General features: G+C 40.8%; 1 protein-coding gene across 1 annotated transcript in view; it reads left to right on the top strand.

Moving 5' to 3' along the window:
* The window catches only part of KCMF1 (potassium channel modulatory factor 1), a 79059-nt gene that overhangs the window by 55712 nt on the left and 5776 nt on the right, over positions 1 to 17571 (top strand). Inside the window, exons 4-6 of the mRNA XM_070798836.1 lie at positions 11279 to 11380; positions 14641 to 14815; positions 16803 to 17085. Coding sequence (XP_070654937.1) covers positions 11279 to 11380; positions 14641 to 14815; positions 16803 to 17085 — 560 coding nt within the window. The remainder of the gene's footprint in view (positions 1 to 11278; positions 11381 to 14640; positions 14816 to 16802; positions 17086 to 17571) is intronic.

The following is a 17571-nucleotide window of genomic DNA, read 5'->3' as shown; positions in this document are numbered from 1 at the left end:
ACAGCCCCTCCCATTTTAGTAAAGACCTAGATGTTTTTGTAATAATAGCATGGTTGTATTGTGTTCCATTTATACCAGTTTGATTAAACAATAAAATAAAAGTCAAGGAAAAAGAATGATTTTAGAAATTCTCCATAATCAGACTTTAGACAATTTTATTCTTTTGGAGAAACATGATGACGTAAAAGGTCTTTTAAACCTTTTTTTAGTGAGTCAGAATAATCTGTTTTAGCTGATAATTTATTTAATATTTAGACAATTGAATGTCAATTAAAAGGAATCATAGAGCACAGAATAGAAATTACCCTCATCATTGTGGCATTTTGTGTATAAACAGTTAGATGCATTTGATTCTTAATATTAGATGAAATAAACTGCAAACCGAAATAATGTGACAGATATGGTTTATACATCAGGGCTATGAGAAGTTACATATTTTTTAGTTGTATATGGGACTTTTAAATTTTGACCATCAATGTAGTATCTGTATTTCATTGAAAGACCATTTTAATATGTAGACATATAGAGCTGGTAACTTCCCAACACAGGTATTTCCTTATTAGGAGCAGTAATAGTGATGTAAGCCATAATTTTTACAAACCTGCTGATACAATCTTGTACATTTTCTTAAATATTATAATTGACTATTTACTCTTATAAGCAGGTAATCAAGAAAAATAAGCATTTAAAAGCCAAATACACTTTGTTTTAAAAATAGGCTGTTTTTAAACTGTTACTGCTTGTGTAGTCTGCTTTTCTGTGAACTAACCATGGTATTTTATTGAATTAACATAGGACTTGAAAAATACCTCTGCTGCAGGCAGCTATCTTGCTGCTGCTCAGCTGCACTTAGACAGGTTACAGAAGACTGGTATTTGGTACTTTTACCATTTGTGCTTTTCATTCCCTTTGATGCAGAACACTTTCTATTTTATAAATCACTTTTTTCTATCTCTAGTATTTGGCTAACTGCACGTTTTTAATAATAGTTATTTTGAGCACATTTACTTGTTTAAAATCAGACAGTAGTAATATTCTCGGTTATTAAGGGTGGTATCTTTTTGCCTTTTCATACTGTTCATGGACTTCTCAAAGCAAAAAATTTGGAAAACTGCTCAGCAGTGGCCACAGGACTCGGAAAGATTAATTTTCATTCCAGTCCTAAAGACGGGCAATGCCAAAGACTGTTCAAACTACCACACAATTGCACTCATCTCACATGCTAGCAAAGTACTGCTTAAAATTTTGCAAGCTAGGCTTCAGCAGCTAGCTGAACCACAAACTCCTAGATGTTCAAGCTGGATTTAGAAAAGGCAGAGGAACCAGAAATCAAATTGCCAGCATCTGTTGGATCATCGAAAAAGCAAGAGAATTCCAGAAAAACATATAGTTCTGCTTCATTGACTACGCTAAGGCCTTTGACTGTGTGGATCACAATAAACTATGGACAGTTCTTCAAGAGACAGGAATACCAGACCACCTTACCTGCCTCCTGAGAAACGTGTATGCAGATCTTGCAACTGTTAGAACCAGTCATGGAACAATGGACTGGTTGTTCGAAAAGGAGTACATCAAGGCTATATATTGTCACCCTACTTATTTATTTAACTTATATGCAAAGTATATCATGTGAAATGCTAGGCTGGTTGAGGCACAAGGTGGAATCAAGATTGCCAGGAGAAATACCAATAACATCAGATATGCAGATGACAGCAACCTTATGGCAAAAGCAAAGAGGAACTGAAGAGCCTCTTGATGAAAGTGAAAGAGGAGAGTGAAAAGGCTGGCTTAAAACTCGACATTCAAAAACGAACATTCAAAAACGAAGATCATGGCATCTGGTCCCATCACTTCATGGCAAATAAATGGGCAAATAGTGGAAACAGTGTCAGACTATTTTCTTGGGTTCCAAAATCACTGCAGATGGTGACTGTAGCCATGAAATTAAAAGATACTTGCTCCTTGGAAGAAAAGCTATGGTCAACCTAGACAGCATATTAAAAAGCAGAGACATTACTTTGCCAACAAAGGTCGATCTAGTCAAGACTGTGGTTTTTCCAGTAGTCATGTATGGAGGTAAAGGTTGGACCATAAAGAAGACTGAACGTCGAAGAATTGATGCTTTTGGACTGTGGAGGAGACTCTTGAGAGTCCCTTGGACTGCAAGGAGATCAAACCAGTTAATCCTAAAGGAAATCAACCCTGAATATTCATTGAAAGGACTGATGCTGAAGCTGAAAATCCAATACTTTGGCCACCTGATGTGAAGAACTGACTCATTAGAAAAGACCAGGATGTTGGGAAAGATTGAAGGCGGGAGGAGAAGGGGACGACAGAGGACCAGATGGTTGGATGGAATCACTGACTCAATGGACATGAGTTTGAGCAAGCTCCAGGAGATGGTGAAGGACTGGAAGCCTGATGTGCTGCCATCCATGGGTCGCAGAGTCAGACACAACTGAGTGACTGAACAACAACAAACGGTGATATAGCCATTGGTTTCCCAGTAGATTTTTGAGTTGATATTGATAGCAGGGAAGGAAATGATAGGAGGTGCGTTGGGGATTCTAGGTTGTTCGAGGATAATTCTATTTATATGGGTGTCATGGTATTTTAAAAGATGTTTCTATGAGAAATTAGTTCCTTTAGGTGATGTGAAAACCAGAAGGGCAGTCTTTTAAAATATTGTGAGAATCAGATGATGATAGCTTTTCCAAGAAAGTGTTGTGCCTAGTATTTCAGAATATGTGGTTACTGTGGGTAGGTTTTTTTTGCTCTGTACCTTCCTCTGTGTTGAAATAAACTCCCATAGGGGATATGAGTAGGCTGTTTGCAGAATGGGAGAAGCACCCAGTATGAAGGGGAGTGCTGGGAAGAGAGCAGTGCACGTAGAGACATTAGTTTTGAGTTTTTTTCCTTTGGCCACTGATTTGATTTCTTCTTTGTCCTGTGAAACCCTGGTTTGTCTAGTTCAGTGTCCAGACAGCTAACTTCAAGGTAGTGCCTAGTAATGGAGCTTCTTTTCGGAAAGCATGCATAAAAATGTGTAGAAAGTGTGGTATAATTAAAGATGGGAGCCCCCTGACAGCTGTTGGCAAATTGTAAGGTAACTTGGAAGTTTCTTAAGCCCTTTTCCACTTTGTCTCTTCTTCTCCTGGTACCCCTTCTTTTCCCATTGTGCTCCTCAGGTTAAAAAAAAAAGAAAACTGGTTAAGAAAATTACTTTAAGATGCCAATCTTGGTATTCACAGCTGAGGTGGTTTTTTTCCAGGAAATCCTACCAGACTCAGCCTTATTGACATCATTAAGCTCTGGAGAAGAGGAGCCCACAGAGCTTCTGTCATTGTCAGACTCTAGTTTAAACTCATTATAAGCAGTATAATCCCTAACTAACTTAGGTAGAGTCATTTGTGAGTTTTCACTAAAATTGTCTCTGGCTTTGGGTGCAGCCTTCCCTGTACCTGTCCCCCTGTGGCTCGAAGGTACTTTCCAACACCACTTAACAACACAAGATGCCTCTTTCCTTTTCTTTCTCTAAGCCTGCAGGTGAAGGATGGATGAAAACAGTAAAGCTTTGTGTTGTTCAGTTGCTAAGTCATGTCCGACTCTGCGACCCCGTGGACTGTAGCCCATCAGGTTCCTCTCTCCAGGAATTTTCGAGGCAAGAGTACCTGAGTGGGTTGCCATTTCCTTCTCCAGGGATCTTCCCAACCCAGGGATCAAACTCAAGTCTCCTGTATAGGCAGGTGAATTCTTTATCACTGACACCGAGGAAGCAACAGTCAAGCTTACATTGGGGTTTTTTTTCTCTAAGTGTTCATGGGCATAATTGCTCACATTCAGGGTGACCTGTGAACAGGATAAAGAAATGGGACTGCTCTGACCACTTTGGAATTATTTTTCATTATGGCTAAATTGATGTTTTTTCAAGTTTTATGAGTTCCCAACACATCAGTATACACATTGGATTTAAATTTATGTCAGGAAACATGTTTGAAACCAAAACTTTAATTATTTAGTACTTTTAAACCATAGATAAAAATGTAAAGGAAAACAGGAATTTTTATGTTTAACAACAACTCCCTAACATTCTAAATGCTGCTCTTTGGAAGCAGGCAACAGTCCCAACCCAAGCATTAAAATGGGAAAATAGAACTGAGGAGAAAAATAAATTCAGTACGAAGTAGCTCATACTTAATTATGAGTTAATTTGAGTGTTCCAGTGCAACAATAGGAAGTGAGATTATGATTGAGTTAAACAGTGTGCTCCCTCAGCTCTTGAAAGACCCTGTATCTGTGTTGGACAGATGGCTAAGGTGCATGTAGCTACAAGCTAGATGCTTCTAGAGAAGGGCCCAGAGGGTTATTGCCCATGTAGCACAGATTTTCTACTTTTTGAATCTTCTCAAAGCAAAACTTCACCCTTCGGTCTTATTTTCATTATATATGCAGGTTTGATCAGATAAACTACTTTTAAGTTGGCAAGAAAGCCAAAACCCTGGAGTTATCAGTTAGCCTTAGCAGTTGTTAACTCAGTAGAATGTCAATTCTGGCTTTTTGTATGAGGATTAAAATGTAATGCATGTAAGGGGTTTTGTGTGTCATGGTTTTAAATTCTAACAGCTTCTCCAGGATCATCACTTTTCAGTAAAAGAAACTTTGTTAAAAACACCCCCACTGACTTCCCTGGTGGTCCAGTGGTTAAGACTCTGTGCTCCCAGTGAGGGAACCAGAGTTCAATTCCTGGTTGGGAAACTAAATCCCACATGTATCAGTGAAGATCCTGCACAGAACAGTGAAGATCCTGCACAATCAAATAAATAAAAACAAAACCAGAAACACCCCCATTGTACTGCAGATGACCAGAAAATCTGCTTTACAGAATAAGCCTAGGTTATTTCTAGAGGTGAATTTAAGAGCCCCTTAAAAAGGAAGACACGAATTGTGTCCCAGACGTGCTGCTCAACTGCTTAGTCGTGTCTGACTCTTTGCGATCCCATGGGCTGTAGCCTGCCAGGCTCCTGTGTCCATGGGGATTCTCCAGGCAAAAATACTGGAGTGGATTGTCATGCTCTTCTCCAGGGGATCTTCCCAGCCCAGGGATCAAACCTCTGTCTCTTATATCTCCTGCATTGGCAGATGAATTCTTTACCACTATCACCACCTGGGAAGCCCCAGACATAAATTGTACCTAAATATTTACTCAGTAAATACATAAGTAGTTAATCCATGTAGCAAAACTATACAGTATAACAAATATAACCTGTCAGAACTTCAACTTTACCTGCTTATCTGGACTTGACAGCATAAGTCCTTTAACTTAATGGAAATTAGGACCCAGTTGAAAAGAGCAGCACAGAAAGAAGTGTGCTTATTGCACTTCAAGAGTTGCCCCTATCTTAAATGACACACATAAGGCTTTACTTAAATGTTTTATTTGAATTTATGACATTTTTTGTTTAAAAAATGGAAGACCCACACCAACTTTTAAAAGAGGCTGTTTTTGTAAATGTCCTTTAGACACCTGGTTTGGAACTGAGAGCATGATAAGCATATAAGTTGGCAGAACACATCAAGTGGTGAACTTTGTTTTTTGTTTTTTTCATGAAGTGAACTTTGATTTCAAAGCTAGCTTGGGAAGGCCTAAGTAACCTTATGCTAGAAAGTTAGTGTAGTATTAACACAGGAGAATTATGTGTTCTTCTTGTCTGATTACTGGAAGGAAAAAGCACATTCACATAAAGAAGAAATAAGCAGAGCTTTTCTGCAGACAGTAGAGTTATGGCAACAGACAGCTTCTTCACTGCACTTTGATTTTGCTTTAGAACTTGTCAATCCTCAGGGACAAGGGTATTGTGATCTTTTCAACCATGATTAACTTCATAAGTTGACTCACAGCTGTAGTAAAGGAATGAAGAATGGAAAAGGAGTTGACAGGGAAACGTGGAGTAGGGGCTGCAGAGGGCCTTGTGTAAGAAAAAGTGGGGGTGCCTGAGCAAAAATTAACTGAGTTGTTAGCTCTAATTGAGGAAACCGATAGAACACAGTATTTACTCCACTTCTTTGCCCCCAGACGGATAATGTTAGAAGAAAGGCTGTTCTAGGTCATGCCTGGGTCGGTTATTAAGGACAGCTTGGACAGGGAAGCATTTGTTGGTCTTACTCAAGACCCTGTATGTCCTTGTATGTTCTCAGTGTGTCTCTCCAAGCATTAACCAGGAACATTGCTTCTAATACGTCATGTGAAGTAACGCTTTTTGAAGTCATCAGATTCTGGGAATATAAAGCATGATGGCTGTCAGCATGAAAGTGAAAATGAAGTTGCTCAGTCGTGTCTGATTCTTTGCAACTCCATGCATTGCAGCCTAAGCGGCTCCTCTGTCCAAGGGATTTTCCAGGCGAGAATATTGGAGTGGGTTGTCATTTCCTTCTCCAGGAGATCTTCCTGACCCAGGGATCAAACCCGGGTCTCCTGCATTGTAGGCAGACGCTTTACCGTCTGAGCCACCAGGGAAGTCTGTCAGCGTAGTAAACTTAAAACAGGACCTCTACCCACATGCACCTTACGGCATGTCTAAAAAGCAAACTGGCTTTTCTGACACAACTGGAGAAAAATGCCAAAAGGAGTCAGGATTTTGTGAATTGAGGTAGCCCTTGAGAATGGGTGTTATTTCAAAAAGTGGACAGAATGGGAAGGAATGGCATTACTCGGAGGGAAGAGGCATGAACCAGGATTCAGTGATAGAAAGAACATGGTAGGTGGAGAGGATAGAAAGTCATCGATTGTTGTGGACTGGGGTGGGAAACAAAATCAAATGCGCCAAATGGGGCCAGATAGTGGAGAACCTTTAAAACCAGAGTGTTTGTCCACCTGGTCTGGTGGACAGTGAGTAGGAGTGCTTGCCCCAGTACCCAGGAATGGCCTTTTTCCATCCTCAGGCCATCTCAGCTCTCAGTTGGGAAGGGAAGGGTAGTAGGCTTTGAGTGATTCTGTAGTTCTTTTGAAACATGATGAACTTAAACATAATGATTATATAGATGAGCATGAATCCAGAAAGGGTAGAATTTACCTCGAAGCGTTTGCTCCCTGTTACAGGAGCATAGTCATCAGAGAAATGATGCCTCAGACATCCAGTGTCATCAGAAAGTAATAGTAGAAGATGAGGTAGGGAAATCACAGCCTTTGAACCTGTATTCTCAAAAGGGAAATGTTTCTCATGGATCTAAAATTAGAACAGACAAAGAAATCAAGCTTTTGATCCAGAAACCTAGTCAAGAAGTGCTGATTGCCAAGGTGGTTATTTCACTTAAGGCATTTGCTGTTGAGAAGAAGGATGGTGTCCCAGGATCTGAGATGAAGGGCAGAGTCAAGGGGTCTGGGAAGATGGTGCATCAAAGTGGATCGTCCTGCTGGTGAAGAAGCAACCTGGCTCCTCAGCAGGTGCTGAGTGATTTAGTGAAAGACCAATTTCTCTAATGCTGCAGTCTAGGTTCCAGGTTTTATGCTGGATCATAAGCAGTTTTTTTTAATGCATTTTTCTGTAGCAGGAAACAAAACCGGCAAAAAAACATATTGTGAAGTCTATCCAAAAAAGGGGAGGGAGAGAGGAAGAGAACTCACCACATCTTAGGAACTTAACTCTTCCTCTCTTGTTTTAAAGCACTGAACAGAGCCAGACAGAGAACACCATCTGGAGGGGGTGTTCCAATTCAAGAAAGAGGCTGGGGGAAATCCAAACTTGATTTAGACTGGTTGCTAATTGTAGTGGGGGCTGGCTTAAAAGCAAGCTGATTTTATATTTTTTTTATGCACATAACCTGTCATAGGGAAAAAGGTTTTGTAAGTTCAGTAGTGACTTATAGCATTTTACCTAATGACTTCAGGAGGTGTGTTCTAGACACTGGTCACACAGGTGACCACCCATATTAAGGATCTGCACTGACTGGTTGCTCGCTGGCCATCATGCACTGGGACCATATGGAAAAATGGAAACTCTGTTACGTTTTTGGCTGGAGTCTTACCTCAGCACATTGGTAAAGGCTCCCACAGGTGCTGCAGATAAAAAGCAGGACTGATAGTGACTCTCAGTGGCAGGATGAAGCAGAGGGGAAATACTCGAGGGAAAGCAAAGACTGAGAATATCAAGGACATCTGTGAATAAGGAGGTGGGCGGGTAGCAGGGGACAACATTTGGTGTTTCACACAACAGGGTAAAGTATTATTTTGCAATACCATTGTATATTTAAGCAGTGTTTACCAAGCTTTCTAACTATAAACTAACTGGGATCCTTCTCAAAATACAGATTCTCAAACCTAGAATCACTTTCTAGGCAGGGGTCTAGGAAACTCTATTTTTAACAAATGCTCCAGGTGAATGATATCCTTAGCCAAGTTTAGGAAACACTTAGGCCAATTCAGTCAGCCTTAATGTCAGCAAATTGTTGTGATTTTTAAAAAATTGTATTTTATTAAAGTATAGTTGATTTACAGTGTTAATTGTCATAATTTTCAGTTAATGTAAATTAATGGACTTTTCTTGTCCTAATGATAGGTACTTTTGTATCATGTGGCAGTAGAAATATGATAAATATCAGCGTTGACAGACTCATAATTTTAGGGTCAGTAGTTTATCTTTTGTGTGAATTTTGCCTGTCTTGTAAAAAATATTAGGTGCTGTCTTGGGGAAGTAAAGATGCACTCAGAGATATGCTGCATTCGTGCCCCTGGGTGCACTGTGGCATCTGCCTCTTTCCATTCTCACCTCATCTCTGTTCCTCCTGCCCCACTTCACTCTTGTTTTTCCCTCTTCCTCTTGTTCCCTGCATTGTCTCAGAAAGTACAACCTTGAGTTACCAAAGTTTTTCTCCTGAAACATGAGTTCACTTGCTCAGCATAAAATCTAAAAACTTGCAAGGTGGCCTCTGGTCCCATCAACACTTCATTTTCCTTTCCAGGTCCTCATTTGAGTTAACTTCGTGTGACCCAGGGGTGGCACCATGTTCCATTTGGTTCTCATCTAGTCTCCTGATTCTCCTGTGCCAGCTGCCGAGCTAGGTGGCCCTTCCACCCCAGTGCTTCTTTACCCCAGATTACTAGGAAGTATTTGTTTCTGTTTTATTGCTCTCTAGATGGAGCGGTCTGTATACCTTCATCCTGCCTTACCCCTATAGTAAAATCTAAAAGATTCGAAGTCACAGAACTGAAATTCACAGACAGTAGTATATAGAAGGATCTTGATTTTTCTTTATGTTTTACATCTCTAACTCAAGGGTGCTTTTCTAGTTTGCAGGAGATTATCAGTCTTACTAGGACATTCCTAGTATGTTTGGTATCTGTGCTTCCCTATTCTGTCTTCCTTCCAGGAATGCATGTTCTCAAGGAGACTTTTCTCAGCTCAGTCCATTTACTTTCATCATCAGAGGACTGCAACTTCTGTAGCTGTCTTCTTTGTGCAGTTCAGGTTATGCGTAGATTTTATCCAAAGACCAATCTAAAGGGAAGTACCTTAGAAGGAAGATGCCTTCCTTTGTTTTCTGTTTGGATAAAAATCTTATACTTGCAACTGGAGATTGTTTTTGCTTGTCTAAACCATGTCGATCTTTTTGCTTTTAACAAATCTGGTCACAGTTCCCACAAAGAAAGAAATCACACTGTCCTGCATTTCTCAGAGTTTACAATCTATAGACAAGGCAGAAACATGTGAAAAGTAAAATAAGTATATCAGACTCTACCCCACAGTGTCACACAGCACAGGAAGCTACACAGTAAAAACCAACTTTCTGGTAAGGAGAGAGTTGATTATCTATAAACATAAACAGATCCAGTTGCTTTTCTCTCTGACACAGAAAAAACGACCATCTTTCTGGCATCTTCTGGAAAAAGCATAAGCGTGTCTGTCTGCTTCTTTCTCTCCTTTGCCTCAGAGGTACATCCCATCGTGACCTCTCTTGTTCTTTTGCACACGTCCGTGCTTCAGTGTTTTTTTCTTGAGCATCTTTAAGTCTTCTTGAGGCTGTTTCTCAGAGTCCTGAGGCAGATCATCAGGACAGCTGACTGTTTGCACTTTAGGAGGAACTGGATCACAGTGGTCTCCAGGACTTCCGATTTCTAGTCATTAGAGACAGGGATTTGTGTTCACTCAGGCTCTAGGAATCAGACTAGTTTGTCTTCCCCCATATCCTACTACTGTCTTTTCAGGTCTCACCTTTCTCCTGCCATCTCCTCTCCTTTGCCTCTGTAAGCAGTGAGCCTACAGTAAGGTCAGTCAGGTGCCTGGTTTTACTCCCAGTGAAAGTACTTAGGCATATGACATATACAATGGCAAGGTTGAATCTTGTATCCTGCCCTCAGCTCCCCTGTCCCTAGAGGGGCACAGGCCAAAACCTTCCACCGTCCAGGTCCTGGGGCTCCCTTTGGTTGTGCTTCTTAGCTCAGACCTTCCTTCTTGGCTCTGTTCTTTGAGATTGAAGTTCATACTTCAGGGCTTGGCTTCCACTTTTAGGCCATCATCTGTCCAGTTGGATTTCTGAAAAAGTAAGGGCTTCAACCCTGAAAGTTCCACATTCTTTCTGTCCTTTCCTTCTGCCTCCTATTTCACCATCTCTGTTGAAACTGCTGTTTCAGAAACTACACTCCCAACCTCTCAAGCCTCCTCTGCTCTGACCACAAGCTTTTGTCCTGCCTCCCATCCCTCTGGGAAATAAAGTTCTAAAAATTATCTTTACCCCCTTTCCCATCTTAGAAGTCCCATTCAGAATTAATAGAGCATATTTGCATATTATCAGTTGTCATTGTCTGTCTTACTGTACCTCATTCAGAGTGTTTAAGTTTGTGCAGTTGCATTTTTAATAAGAGCTGTGCTGTCTTGTTTGGTGATTATCCCTCGAGTCTAGGTTACTTTAGGGAAGATTATGTCTCAGCGTTTACCAGTCAGTTGGGACTTAGACATGAACGTGCACTAAATGGCACACTGAAAAACTTTTTTATGGAAAATAGTTTGCTAGACCATGCAGACGAATTTGCCAGAGCTCCAATTTGACCTGTGTGTTTAGAATTGTCTGTCTGACCCCGACAAATGGTCTGCTTCAGTGGAAAGTCACCACATTCAGGCCTGTGGCTCTTGTTCAGCCTCCACGCTGTACACTAGTTCAGGATCTGCTGTATTTTTGCCTGGTTAAAACCTGGTCAGGGTAAAAATTACAATAAAATATTCATCCAGAAAGATACCTGATCAATGTTCATCGATAAGTAAATCTGCTTTCTCTGCTTTCATTTCAGATTTGTCCAATATGTGCAGCGTTACCTGGAGGCGATCCTAATCATGTCACGGATGACTTTGCAGCTCATCTTACACTTGAACACAGAGCCCCTAGAGATTTAATATCCTTTTGAGATGCAACAAGGGAAAAAGTTGTTTGCAACATTTGTCATTGTGATGACTTTTAAGGGCAGTATTCCCAGGGACAAAACTAACCTCCAAATTATCTTAGTTGATTTGACATTTTCCTAAAAGTGATACGGCGTTGAGGTGCGATTTCTTACTTCTCTTTTTCCACGCTGTGACCATTACATGAAAAGTGGTCAGTAAGTGAAATGCACTTGCTCATTATCTTCAGTTCTTTGCCATCAGGTTTATTATTTTTTTAAGACAATTTGACCAGGTTACAAGTCTTCAGGAGGGTGTTTTCATACAAAAGTGGAAAATGCTAATCCAAATTAAAATCTAGTTAGTTCATTAACTGTGTGGATGATACACTTGCTCGCCATCTGTATTCTCTGTTGCCATAGTCTCTTATAGGCTGGGTGGTGGGCAGGTGTGCCCCGTGGGGCTTCCTGCCCATCTGAGTAGGGCAGCATAAGGTCAGATCCAGTTCTAAATTTCTTTCCCGCTTTGATTTCTGCTTCTCCTCCCAAGCCAGTCTCATGATGGTTCCTGACAGTATTCTCTATACTCTGCAAGAGATTACTGGCCCACCAGAGTACATTTATTTGTAGACTCAGTGCTTCTGGTTTCAAGTTATGAATTGTCTTTCTAAAATTATCACCTATTAGGGCTGTGTGCTCTTGGGAAGGTTTTAGTGTTCATTGCAGTCTAAAGCAATCAAGAGCTAATCACAGCCTTTCTTTCTGCCAGACTCCATTCTGATACCTTTGCTTGCCTCCTGGCAATCATAAGACAACCTTAGACTTGGTGTTCCTGTCCTTCAGCTCTCAGCCCTTGATCACAGAACATAATTTTCTTATTAGAAATTTGACCCTTTAGAGTTTGGGGGAAGATAAGTGGAAACTAATGGAAAGCTTCCCTGGTGGCTCAGACAGTAAAGAATCTGCCTGCAATGCAGGAGACCGGGGTTCCATCCCTGGATCAGGAAGATCCCTTGGAGGAGGGAAATGGCAGCCCACTCCAGTATTCTTGCCTGGAGAATCTCAACAGAGGAGCCTGGCAGGCTGCAGTCCATGAGGTGGTAGAGAATTGGACATGACTGAGTGACTAACACTTTCACTTTCAAGTGGAAACTAATGGAAAGATAAAGCTATGGAACCTTCCTGAGAAATGAGAAGATCAGCCTGGTCTGAGCCAGTCTGGGGCAAGTACTGAATGAACAGAGGAGCCCACTCTTCCTCTCTGCTAAGTGCAGGGGACACTGAAAGCAAAATGAAGAAAGCAGTGCTTACATGAAAATCCAAATGGGCCAAGAATACTTTTAGCCTGTTAGTTACTTCGCATTTTGTATAAAAGAATTCTATAACAATACCCAAAAGAGTTACAACTTGATCTATTCTTCACTCCATCTTCGTGGAGTAGCTAGGCAAAAAATTTTAAAAAACCATGCCATTATCCTGCACTTCTCCAGCAGGTTCAAGGACCTCTAGTGAAATCAGCATTCATTCAGTAGAATGTCCCATGTCATCCACAACCATCTTTTGTAGATGTGTATGAGTCTTTCATTACCAAGAAAAAATAAATTATGTAAAAATGAGAATAAGAGAAGTCAAATGCTGCATTTTAGATTACTAGCAACTATTATTTTTAAATTCTAGAAAGTAAAATGTTGGCATAGCAGTTTTCCTGGAAATACAACTAATTTGTCAAGTTCTTCAAGTGCCACTATGTGATAATTTTGTTTGACATGAGAGAGTGACTTGTTTCTAAGCCTCTTTGTAACCAGGCTTTTTTTTTTTTTTCCCCACTTTGGTAGAACTCTTCCTAAAGTGTACTTTTTATTTTTTTTAATTCTTTATTTATTTGGCAGGACTTCCCTGATATTGGAAAAGAATCTGCCTGCAATACAGGAGACTCCGGTTGTGTTGGGCTCAGTAGTTGCAGTGTGGGCTTAGTTGTCCTGAGGCATGTGGAATCTTAGTTCCCCAACCAGATATCGAACCTGTGTCCCCTGCACTCCAAGGCAGATTCTTAACCACTGGACCACCACGGAAATCCCTAAAGTGTACTTTTTATACTTTTACAAATAAAGTGTGATGATCATAACATCACTTTCTGTAGAGCCCAAGCCTATGTCATGAATACCATGAAAGAGTGTGCATTATGGCTGCCCACCCTGTCCCCACATGACTCCTGAACTGGGAATCCAGCACAAAAGTTAGCCTGCCTTGTGTAGCTGTTCTGTTGGCTGCTTTTTTTGTTTGTGTTTGGGGAATTTTTTTTTTTAATTGGTGTGTAGTTGATTTACAATGTTGTGTTAGTTTCTGCTGAATAACAAAGTAAATCAGTTACACATATAGCCCCTCTTTTTTAGAATTCTTTTCCTATATATTGACAGCTTCAAAAGAAAATCTCTTCTGCTGTAACATGTGGCTCCCCCAGCCCCCTCTCCCTCCTCCTTGTACACTCACACTTGCCTGTGTCGAGACACAGTGTTGTCCTCACGAGTTTTGGCTGCTGTTTGCTCCTCGGGACTTTGTTCAGTTTAACTCACACACATGTGTGTAAGATGGTTTGACTTCTTGTTAAATGTGCTGTTAACTCTCTGTGTGTCCACTTAACACAAGAAATTCAAATCTGGTTTTCTGCTTGACAGCAGTATTGGAAAAACGCACACACACACACACACATTGACAGATTAAAACCGATAGCTGAAGGGAATCTTTGAGTCCTGAATTTAAATTATTTGCACTATTCCTTTCTCGTTACAGATGGTCACTGAGATTTGATTAGCCTGTATATTAGCACAGCTCTCACCAGATATAAAAGCTGATGGTTGTTATTTGTGGTTACTGTGATAAGAACGTATGTGGGTAAGGGAATAGTCCCCTTTGGGTATCTGACCAGGTGGCACCTTTCACCTTGTCAGGGGATATTAATTCTGGCCCTTGTAGTTGGAACCTAGGAAGAAACTTCTTCCCGTCTGGAGAAACTTTTTTTTCTCTTTGAAAACACACATACAATATAGACACACAGTATACACATACATTGCTTTATATTCCAGTGTTCATTTTTAGAGTTAATAGCCTTTATAGACATAGTTGTGCCATTTGTATTCCTAAATGTGCTGTTTTAAAATGCGTACAATTTGGGAAATCTGCATGCTTATCTTGCAAGGGCTCGAGTGACTTCTTTTATATATGTATTTTATTGTTACTATGAAATACCCGAGTCCTTTTCTTAACCTTGGAGTTATGATGAGTCGAGCGGTGTCCGACATGTACGTAGAATGTTTCACCCTGGCCGGGGGTTAGGAGGTCCTCGTGCGCGCAGATCAAACATGCACTTTACTAGCAGTTCTACTGGTGGACTTTCTTCTTCTCAGAGTTCATATTCTCCAAGCAATAGGGAAGCCATGGATCCTATAGCTGGTAAGTTAGTTTCACATCCTTAAAGGAAATGGCCGGGGATGGGGGGCTTCCTTTAAATTTGGGGAGTAGGATTTATATTCTCAGTCTCTCATCACCCTCCTGTATTCCTTGACAAAATTCCCTGAAATTCTACAAGTGTAAGATATGTTTAAAGTAGACCATGTAGAGAATTCCCTGGTGGTCCAGTGGTTAGGATTTGGTACTCTCACTTCTGAGGGCCCAGATTCGATCCCTGGTCAGGAAACTAAGATCCTACAAGCCACATAGCAAAAAAATAAAAATATTTTTAAAGTCGAGTAGACCACGTAAAGTAGTTCATATTATTCTGGCATTTCTTTAAGTACTTAGAGGTTTAAAATGATAAGGAATGTCTCTGTTCTATTTGTGACCTCCAATGAAACCCAAGAAAATCATAGAAGATTTCAGAGTTGAAAGACCTCCAGAATTCTGTGGTTCAACCTCCTTCATAAGCACACAGATAAGAAAACTAATTGACAAGACTAAAGAAATAAGCTCTTCTCATGGAATGAAGTCAAGTAGGAATGTTTTGTACTTGTCTTAATTTGAGAATTATATTGTTATGAAACATTTATATTCTAATAGCTTGGGAAAGTCTTACTTAAAAAAATCATTTGAACAGGTAATTTGTACCTGGATCTAATGCATGGCCCACCTGGACAACCAGCAGCAGAGCACAAAGTTTGACAGTCAAAATGTCAGAAGTTGTTGTAGCCTGAGACCCTGAAAGACATAGCCAGGCATTAAGAGTCCAGGAGCCTGTGCAAGACCAAAATGTGTGCACACAGTGGAATTTGTACCTGAAACGTGCCGAATGTAAATCTGTCACCAAAAGTAGGAACAGTGTTACTCATAGAATCTTCTTTAAATTATGAGATATTCAGTGTAAAATCTAATCCCAAATGTGCTTTGGGCATTTGGATGTACAAGAAGCCCCAGAAAAACTTGAGTTTGGGGGATTTTAAAAAACACTGCTTCATCCAAAAGGAATATATTTACCTGCTGTCTTTGGTAGCAGGCTCTAAACATTAAGTGATTTCTGGGGGCAAAATTCAAAAATGAGACATTTTCTCTATTCAGTTTTTTTCTGTCAGTGAAAATTATATTAGTGATGGACTGTATGAAAAAACGGTGTTAAGAACCTCAGAGATTAAACAACAGTGAGCAGTAAGGCAGAAACCTGCCCTGGAAATGAGTTTTAATGATGAAAAGCTTTGCCAGCCTGAGAATGTCCAAAAGGCAGCCATCAGCTCCACACAAGCCATTGGGAGAAGGCAGGTGCTGCACCTCCCTTAGCTGAGAGGCTCCCAGTGAGCACAGCCTTGTGCAAACAGGAGTCTAAATAAAACAGGCTATGCGGTTGAGAGCCAGTCAGCTTCAGCGGTCATCACTGCAGCAGTGCCCTGCGACTCAGAGAGCAGTCCCAGAAAGTTCAAGAGAAAGAAGGCAGAGCGAGCACAGTGAGAAATGATGCCGATCTCTCCTTTGGATTTAATTCTGAGAGGCATTCAATCATTACATCAGTGTTGGAGTGCCTGCTATGTGTCAGGCACTGTTCTAAGAACCAGGAAAGCCATGAGCAGTAGACTTGATCCCTGCTTTCATGGAGGGCATATTGAGGTTTATATTATGCTTGGACCAGTGGATTTAACTCCTTAAATACTAAATACCGAGAGAAAGTATAACTAAATCAACCCATGATGCAAACAACTGAAAAACCAATTTGCTGTGTTTCACTTAGAATTATATGTGAACTAATAGTCATACGTATGTTTACATTTCCCTCATGCAACTCCCACCTCCAGAGGGCATCCTAAAAGGTAGTAAGCTCCAAGCTGAGACTGTATGTTGCCCCAGGTTACCTTCCCGTTGATGATGGCTTTGAATATTCGTCTGGTAAAAGGATGATGGTAGCATTTTGTTTTCCTCCTACTGCAGTGGACATTAATGTCTTCATTTCCTCTGACAGAGCTTTTATCTCAGTTATCGGGAGTGAGACGTTCTGCAGGAGGACAGCTGAACTCCTCTGGCCCTTCCGCTTCTCAGTTGCAACAATTGCAGATGCAGCTGCAGCTCGAACGGCAGCATGCCCAGGCGGCACGGCAACAACTGGAGACCGCACGCAACGCAACCCGGCGCACTAACACAAGCAGTGTTACCACTACAATCACGCAATCCACAGCAACAACCAACACAGCTAACACAGAAAGCAGTCAGCAAACGATCCAGAACTCCCAGTTTCTTTTAACAAGGTAGTTCATTCATTAATGTGACTTGGAGAAGTATTTTGTTAACACTGCAGTGTGAGATGACCTTTGCTCTTTTGTCCTTATGTGTGTTCTTAAAGCCTCGACCTTTGCTCAGACCTTTAAAACTCACAGAAATCTAATCAAAATCTGTATTCAGTATTGCCTCAAAAATAAGAAAAAGAATTGTTTACTTTAGATAAACTGGGCTTCCCAGGTAGCACTAATGGTGATAGCCCAGGTAAAGAATCCGTCTGCAGTGCAGGAGACCCTGGTTTGGTTCCTGGGTTGGGAAGATCCCCTGGAAAAGGAAATGGCAACCCACTCCAGTATTCTTGCATGAAGAATTCCATGGACAGAGGAGCCTGGCAGGCTTTACAGTCCGTGTGGTCGCAAAGAGTCAGACACAACTGAGCACCTTTCACTTAGATCAACTATGAATGCTGATAACCTTGTTCTAACAGTATCTCATCATCTGATGGGAATTTCCTT

This window comes from Bos indicus, chromosome 11 (assembly GCF_029378745.1).
Source record: "Bos indicus isolate NIAB-ARS_2022 breed Sahiwal x Tharparkar chromosome 11, NIAB-ARS_B.indTharparkar_mat_pri_1.0, whole genome shotgun sequence".
Taxonomy (NCBI): domain Eukaryota; kingdom Metazoa; phylum Chordata; class Mammalia; order Artiodactyla; family Bovidae; genus Bos; species Bos indicus.
This window is presented reverse-complemented; position numbering and strand designations above follow the sequence as displayed.